The sequence below is a fragment of the Parasteatoda tepidariorum genome, unplaced genomic scaffold, assembly GCF_043381705.1.
Source record: "Parasteatoda tepidariorum isolate YZ-2023 unplaced genomic scaffold, CAS_Ptep_4.0 HiC_scaffold_1732, whole genome shotgun sequence".
Classification (NCBI taxonomy): Eukaryota; Metazoa; Arthropoda; class Arachnida; order Araneae; family Theridiidae; genus Parasteatoda; species Parasteatoda tepidariorum.
This window is the reverse complement of record NW_027261460.1, coordinates 1-8,478: the sequence shown is the minus strand read 5'-3', so window position 1 is coordinate 8,478 and position 8,478 is coordinate 1. Positions and strand designations below refer to the sequence as shown.

General features: G+C 31.6%; 1 protein-coding gene across 1 annotated transcript; it reads left to right on the top strand.

Annotated features, from left to right (window-relative positions):
* Window positions 1–716: 716 nt before the first annotated feature.
* Window positions 717–4,455, top strand: LOC107439954 (uncharacterized; the record flags this gene model as incomplete). The annotated part of the gene is given in 7 exon segments (XM_043057297.2): window positions 717–840; window positions 1,441–1,582; window positions 1,893–1,954; window positions 3,201–3,313; window positions 3,952–4,052; window positions 4,184–4,222; window positions 4,328–4,455. Coding segments are annotated over 7 exon segments (709 nt in total), but the record flags the coding sequence as incomplete, so codon positions are not given.
* Between the last annotated feature and the right edge of the window lie 4,023 nt (window positions 4,456–8,478).

The window sequence follows — 8,478 nt, the reverse complement described above, 5'->3', positions numbered from 1 at the left end:
CTATCTTGCAAAAAAAGTTTTACATCATTGAAGTGCTGAAATATTTAAAAGCAACCAAACTACCGCATAAAATTCATATACGTATCGATAATAAAAAAAACGTGTTACAGTCATTTTAATGAATTTGGAAAAAGCTTCGAAATGTATAGAAATCTTATGAAGCCGCTCACAAAAATCTTTTGTTGGTTCTTCGGTAAAATTTATAGCAATGTTTGACGAAATATTTTTTATCTAAAAACATTCATAATAGCCATGTCGGGAACCGTAAATATTCAAGATGGTGAATATTAAGCGCAATAAAAACATGAAATTTTAACATAAATCTCAAGAATATTGTCAAAAAATAATGTTAGTTTCTACACAACAAACAGTGGGAAAAATCTTTGACAGGCTTAGTAGTTTGTTAAGTATTATTCAAATTATCTTCACGTTTAATTTTATTGGCAAAAATGATTGCATGTTAGGCATAAAATAAGCATATAAAAAAGAAAATAAGCTTTTATATTTTTGAGTGCAATCATCAAAAATTCGGTGTTAAAAATTTGGGTTCATTGCTTAGCTTTAAAAGGACGTATTTTACACTAAGCCCCATTGATTTTTAGGAGTGTAGCAGACAAATGAACATTTACATATTTCAAACTACACCTATAGAAGTGTAGTTATAAGATTAATTAGTTAGAGTATGATTTTAATGAAGTGTATTTAATAATTTTAGTGTACCTGCAGGCTTTCTTATCAATCCTTATGGAGATATGGTTATTGTCAAGGATATTGACTTTGCAATAAAACCATACAGTCCAGTTACTTCAACACGCAATTTTGAAGCAAAGTTTACAGCAGGTAGGTTAAAAGTGTTGATAAAATAAAGTTTCTTCTAGCTCAGCCTGTAGCTCTGTGCGAGTTCATGCTATGATTTAAAATTTAAACTATGGTTTAAAACTATAACTATACAATAGTAATGTAATAACCATATATATAGTAATATATTGTATAGTAGTAACTATGTATAGTATAGTAATAATTATATATAGTAATATATAGTATTGTAATATATAGTATAGTNGTGCACAATGTGCTTACGCCACATACGCTTACATCATGTCGCTGATCTTGTAATTATGAAGCCTAAAAGCTTTTATTGGTTTATTGACCGACAATTGGCTGTTACGGGAACACTTTCTTTTTTCATATCTATACATGATTTCTAAATCATTTTCTCTTGATGCAATATTTAAACTGAATTTTTCATAACTAATATGTTATAACTTCCTGAATTTCAGATTTGAAATCCCGCACTCGAATTATACAAGATAAAGTACTTGTATATGTGTAACTAAAAGTTTGTTCCTCAGTGTAATCAATGCTTGTTTTTAGAAATAAGAAAGGTAGATAATTTCAAATATTAAGGTAGATTATTTCGAATATTTTAACGTTTTATAGGAGAGTCCTGCAATTTAAATGGAAGCATGTCTCATGAGCCTATAGTTCTGTATAGTGGCCAGGGTTGGAGTGGATTTTTAGAACTTTATTTCCTCAAGTTCACTTTCCAGACTAAAACAGGCTATGGGCTGTTTTTATCAGGGTAAGTTATTCCTTTTCAATTTAAAGATTTTATTTGTTTTGGGAGTATTTGACAAAATTATGCAATATCAGTCGCGACTTCGAAAGATAACTTTTATGATAACATATGCAAATTAACCTTTTTGTTATAAATTTAAATTTTTTTTTTTTAAAATATTGTCTTTCAGAAATTATAAAAAAACATGCATTGGTGCATATATGTTCCAATAGAACAAAATCATTGACAAACGAAAGACGTTGTCAAAGTTAAACTTTTTCTTGTTGAAACAAAACGTTGTAATAAATGTTTTTGCTTCTTGTTTTTTTGATAGGGAAGTGTATAACGAGCCTGCGACACCCAAAATTCCTATGCTTCATACGGTATGTCCGAAAGGTAAGTTATGTTTATCTTATTAAAGTACGTATAAAGTTTCAATTCTTCTCAAATTTATTATTTTTCAAGCCGAAATCATCTTATAAATCTTAATGAAAACTTTGTAGCTACCACTACAATTATTAAAGATTAATTTTTAATTAATAAAACATATTACTATTGATATTAATTGAAGTACAAATCGGCAAGTAAATGGTGAGGCAATCGAAAACACACTCGGAAATCACCTTATTATAAGAATGTGAGGGGGATGCTTTATTAAAATAATTAAGTTGTTTAGTGGAGTTCAAAACTAAATTATGTATATATCAGAATTAAACAGAATAATGGAAGTATTAGCTATAATACTAAACCACACGTTATTAAATATTTTGTTAAAAAAGGAGCAGTTGGTATCCATGAAAAAGATTAAAATTTCTCAGTTTTCACATAATGAAAACTCCGACCTACCACACTTCTAAGTCTTGAAGTGGTATCTTAAAAAAGAATATTCTGTTACAAGGTTCACTAGAATCTGGAAAAAATTTAAAAGAGGTTGTTACCATTTTAATTTAACACGTTCACGCCGTTGTGACCTACTGGTGGGTCACGCTAGATTGTCTCATTTTTGCAGCGCACCGGAGTAAAAACTGGTAACAATAAATTTCATTTTTTAGTTTTTTTCCGGGAATAATAAAAATCCATAACTACCAATTGTTTTTACCGGGTGCAATTTTTATATTAAATTGCTTCTTCGTTGCTCATCTTATATTAAGTTAAAATTATTTATTTGTATAATGGTGAGTACAAATAAATTTCTTCAAATTTATTAAACTACGAATGTTGTTGTTGTCCTAGACGCTTAAGGTAAGGGAAGTGCGATTGTTCGTGTTATTCAGCGGCGCCATCTATGGTCAAGAATTCGACTTCTGTCATATCCATACGTAACACCCGTTTATTGGGCGGATCCATTCATGCATCCTTTCATTCCTTCACAGATCGTAATTTTAACCTCAACCAGAGAACGATCTATCTCCAATTCATTAACCCCAAAGGTATAATTTGTTATGGGCTCATAGAGGACTTTGTGACCCGATACTAAAACTTTAGCAGAAGAAGCTGTTCCCCTGCTATTAATATCAGATTTTTCTTGAACGGCTGGTAATTTTTTATTTGTTTATAAACTACCCTCAATCCTAAAAGTGGAGCTTGTTATTACAATCAATTGAATTTTTACTTATCTGTGTAATTACTTTTTTGTATTTAGAAGTGCCTCTGACAGTCAAGTTCACCGACGAAATATCACAATTTGGAGACATTTCTGGGGGAAAAGGATCATCTTTGGGAAAACTGACAAAACTAAGTCGTAAAGATAAATCCGTAAGTTCCAAAAAGTCTTAAATCTTTTCCAATCACAATTGTGATATTTTGGTATGCCACGAGTGACTAAAAATGTAATAAGTGGAGATTAATAAATGACTTAAATTTATTGAAAGAGGTTGAATTCAATAACTGTAAATTCATTAACGGTTGAATTTATTAACATTTGCTAACATTTTTTTCCAGTTCCCGGCAAAAAAGGTGAAAGCAAAGAAGGCTTTCGTTCTAGAAATAAATATTACGAAATGGTAGTAGTTATGATTGAAGAAATAAACTGGATTAAATTGAGATTGAATTAAGACGACAAAAGACTTTAAATTTTTTTTTATAAAAATATTAAAGGACTGGTTTGAAATTTTAGCCCTCGTCATTCACGGGCGAAGTCGAACATTGATGTCGGGCATACCGGGCAAATTTATACCCTGTAATGGCACTTAACTAGACCTAGTATACATTTCGGATCAAAGCGATTATGTGATTATTAACATTCACCGGCGGAAGTCAACAAAAATCAATTTTGATCATTCACTGTAACATTTATAAAGTGTTTATTATTTTGATTACATTTTAAGTTTATAAATCTGTGTATATAATGTGTTTAACATGTAATATGAAAATGTGTTTATTTCATGCTGTAGTTTGTTGTTCCTAAAGGAATCGTAGTTACAACATCTGCTTATGAAGAGTTTTTGACTCCTGACATACTAAATGCAGTGAAAAAATTAGAAAACGTTGCTTAGTGAGTAGTTCCTTGTTTATAGAGTTAATTTGATTAATACAGTTAATTTCGTGGCAAAATTTGATTTTTTTTTTAAAGAATTACTTCGTGATTGTGAGTTAAATTCATTGTTATTTTTTGTTCAATTGTAGTGGAAACGTTAAGGGAGATCTAAAAGAAGAGTGCGAAGTGTAAGTTGCCGGTTTCGTTGTTTAATATTTTAAAAATTTCACTCCTTCAAATCAATAAAAAAGTGTATCTAAATTGATAATAATTAATGTTTGCAATCTTTGTAGTGTTTCCAGGAATATTTTGAACACATCAATCCAAAACAAAATTGCTCAGAGTATACAGGAAAACTTGAAAGTAGTCTTTGGTGACGGATTTAAAAACTACAAGTTTGCTGTTAGATCTTCGGCAACAGGTATTTGAAAGTACTTTATTGTGATTTCTTCATTTTATTTATATTCTTAAATGGGTATTACTATCAATTTATAATTGCATCATTTGCCTACGCATTGCCCCATTTTGAGACCGGTGCAGAGATTAATAATTCTAATAGACATAGATATTACCATTGAATTAAATGGTAAATACTTGATTTATTTTATTAAAAGAACTTTTTGAATCTCTCTAAAAGGATGTGAGTACGAACAGAGCTTTATAGTCGACCTATTATTTAACACGTTGAATACCACGCTAATTTTGCATGACTTGCTCGTCTGGCCACATCGGTAAATAACTACCAATTAAATTTGACAGATTTTACTAGTTTTTAAAAAGCTTTAGCATATATCTGTTCGTTCGTTCGTTGTAGTGGAACTGGGCATCTGAGGCCTTACGGTCCTTTTCCCATTCTTCCTGAAATTAAACTAAGAAACATACATGGCAAAATTAAAGTTTGGGGAGCAAAATGGAGTTCTTGAGAGAAGAAAAGTGGCACTTTGTCATTATTAGGCAATAACAAAATTACAAGTAATAAAAATGTACATAGAAAAAGGTAAAATAAAAGTATATCATATCTGAACAAAGTGGTGAAGTATATATGCCTAATTGCTTAAAAATAGTGGTGGATAAAAACCTACTAAATTGAATTTATTAAACCAAGAATCACATATAATAAACTACCACTTGAAAATATTTATTCGCTGTCTGGAGCAAGTTGGCATCTCTGTGTATATAAAGAAAACTATTTTTGTGTGTTCTATATTACATTAATTTCCTCAAACCATTTTAGTAACGATAATAATATAATAAAAATCAAAAATTTACTCGATTCATGTGCTTCTAATCACCTTGGCTTCGCCGGTCTCCGGTGACTCCCGGAGTGCTACGAACAAACTCAGCGACGGTCACCGGTAACCTCCTTGGCATTCAACGTGTTAACTTTCGCAACGTAAATATGCTTGATGTAACTATGAAAAAGTGCGATTAACACGTTCACGCCGGGGTGACCCACCGCTGGGTCACGCTAGATCGTCTCATTTTTACAGCGCACCGGAGTAAAAACTGGTAACAATAAATTTCATTTTTTAGTTTTTTTCCGGGAATAATAAAAATCCATAACTACCACTTGTTTTTAACGGATGCAATTTTCATATTGAATTGTTTCTTCGCCGTGATAAATTTTCTTACAGTGAATTGTAATGGCTTGGAATAGATTAACTCCTCCCGAATATTATCTAATATTGAAATAGTTCTTCTACCAGTATTTTCTCTTTTCCCGGCGTGAACGTGTTAAGTACAGTTTACCTCTTATGGCATAAACTTAGACATTTTTACAACAAATTCTTTATGTTTTCCGTAATTCGACAACCCTAGAATCATAAAACATATTTTAACCTTTTCGGGACGGGTGAGTCATAAATGTATTCGTACGGAATCAAATTCAAGATAGAACGAAATAAAAAGCGGTAAGGTAGGGGAAAACTAATTTGGCAGACTTATTTTTGCTTTCAATTTAAATCCAACACATACAACCCTGCTAGTGTGTTAAAAGTGTAACTATACAATTTTTAATTCGAACTAAGTAGTGGTGAATTAAATAAAGCAAACTATTATTACCCCGCTCACAAATAAGCTGCAATAAAAGTAGTTCGGCTACTAGTTTCATCTTTTTTTTACCATGATTATCGACACCCTGAGAATGCATATAACTTGCTTGTCTTTTCCCATTCATCCTGAAATTAGACTAAGAAACATAGATGACAACAATAAAGTTTGGGGAGCAAAAAGGAGTTCGTGAGATAAAAAAGAAAAAAAATGGCACTTTGCCATTATTAGGTAATAACAAAATTACCAGTAATAAAAAAGTGCATGAAAAAAGGCAGAATTAAAGTACAATGGGAAAATAAACACTAATGAATATTTACAGTTTCGGAATACATACAAAAGGGGGGTGAGTTAAAGGAATGTAAGGATGTGTGTAAAGTTCGTTTACCAGGAGTTGGCACTTGGCTCCGCCTTCATCACGTGGTATCGGATGATACTATTTCGCTTTTTTGGGGAGGAGGATGTGAACAAGGCTGCTATTTGGCGATCGTATGACAAAAATATTTATTTCGCAATCTTCATGTGCATATTTTGAACATGTGCATTTTATTTCATAAACTTGTTGATATTTCTCTCTTTTTATTGAATAGTTTGTTCTTTTTGAGATATTTTGCTGGGAAAAAGTTTTTAAATATAAATTAGCTAGAATAACGAAAGGTATAATAGCTGATGATAAAGCGAAGTAAGTGACTGAAAAAGAATTCACTGTTTGTGTTTGGCCATCACCTTCTACATCAGAAAGCCTCCACACGGTTTCTTATAAGTAGTCTGCGCAGACTATTTAAAAAGTGAACAGTTTGAGCGCATGAAACCAAATTCTATTTTAAAAGTGACTGAGAGGAATTTGTCATATATATTTGAGAATTGAATCTGTAGTGGTAGACAAGTAAATAAGACAAGCTAATCATATTCAAAAATTAAACAAATTTTTAGACATATATTTGCTACCACTTTCTTATTTTTACTAGATTTTCTATTAAAGGGCTCTTTCGTAAACTGGTTTGCCTTCATAGTGGTCTGATCGGACTACCTATAATAAGACTTTGGAGATATGGAGACTTTGCGCGCATTAGAGGTTATCTTGATTTCAAGCGGGGAAATGTTTTTCCTCTTACTCCCCGCGCTGAAATGAGCTCTGCGTCCGAGGAGGTGGAGCCAAGTGCCAACTCCTGGTGAACGAACTATAAATAAGTGTGGCTCTGTTAAAGTAGAGACGTGGCAGTCTTGCTCTCTACACTTAAGTTACAGGGATTAGCTTACCCCTGATCAGACCCCGAGGGGTTAATTGACGTCTTCAGTTCGAAAATGAAACATTTGGGACAACTTATAAAATTTTTGGGGTGGTAAGTTTGAGTTGGGCATAAAATGCCCATTTGGTCATAAATTTCCGGGAAGCGAATTTTGAATTAAAATTTTGATTTCATTTAAGTTTATTTTCTAAGAATTGCGACAATCTTAGGAGCGATAAGTAAATGGTAGTTAAACTATTCTAAAATAAATTGTTTGTGGTCGGAATAATATAATTTAATTAATTTCCTTCATCACGTGGTATCGTTAATAAGTTTTTTGTTTGAACGAATGTCTTAACTATACATTTGTGTACTTGAATTTAATGTAATCTAAACTAAAGAAGGCTTACACATGTAAAATCCTTACAAGATATTTTTCATGAGTATACATAATATTTTGTTATTTACCATTTTGTTTCTGATTACACAAATTTGATTTGTAATTATTTTGACCTCCATTGATAAATATTTTGAATAACACTATAAAACCACATAATCCAGACGTGATGATTTTTATCCTTTTTGGAACAGCACATTTTGAATGAAAACTTAAGTCAAGCAAGAAGTATCTCAGGGATGCCAACTGCTCCGCTTTCTGGAATAGTTTTAATAAAGTGGTAGCAAATTATATAGTAAAGAAACATAGTTACGCCTACATTTTAAAATAGTAACCAGAAGTTTGATGCCCTAACGTTGCATTTTATATCATACATTAAATTCTTGATATTTAGTGGTGTAAAAATTACTAATAATGAAAATACTAAACTAAAAGTAAGTTAGATTTCGCTACCACTAGAAAATACTATTTTACAAAGCGGAGCAGGTTGGCATCTGTGGTATCCTAGATAACAGATTCTGAATGAAGCAACATACTTTAGCTCTTTTTTATTTAAAGAATAGTTGATGCTAAACGTTAAAAACCAATTAGTGTTTTATAATTAGTGTTGCCAAGTTCTCAACGCTCCACCGAAAACGGTTAAGTAATGGCAAAATGAAACAAATTTATCTTACCTAAAATGCTATTTTGCTTCCATTTTAAAAAATGTAGTGAGTCAAGACCAGGGGCGTACGCAAGGGGGACAAAGTGAATTTACAAAATAATACAG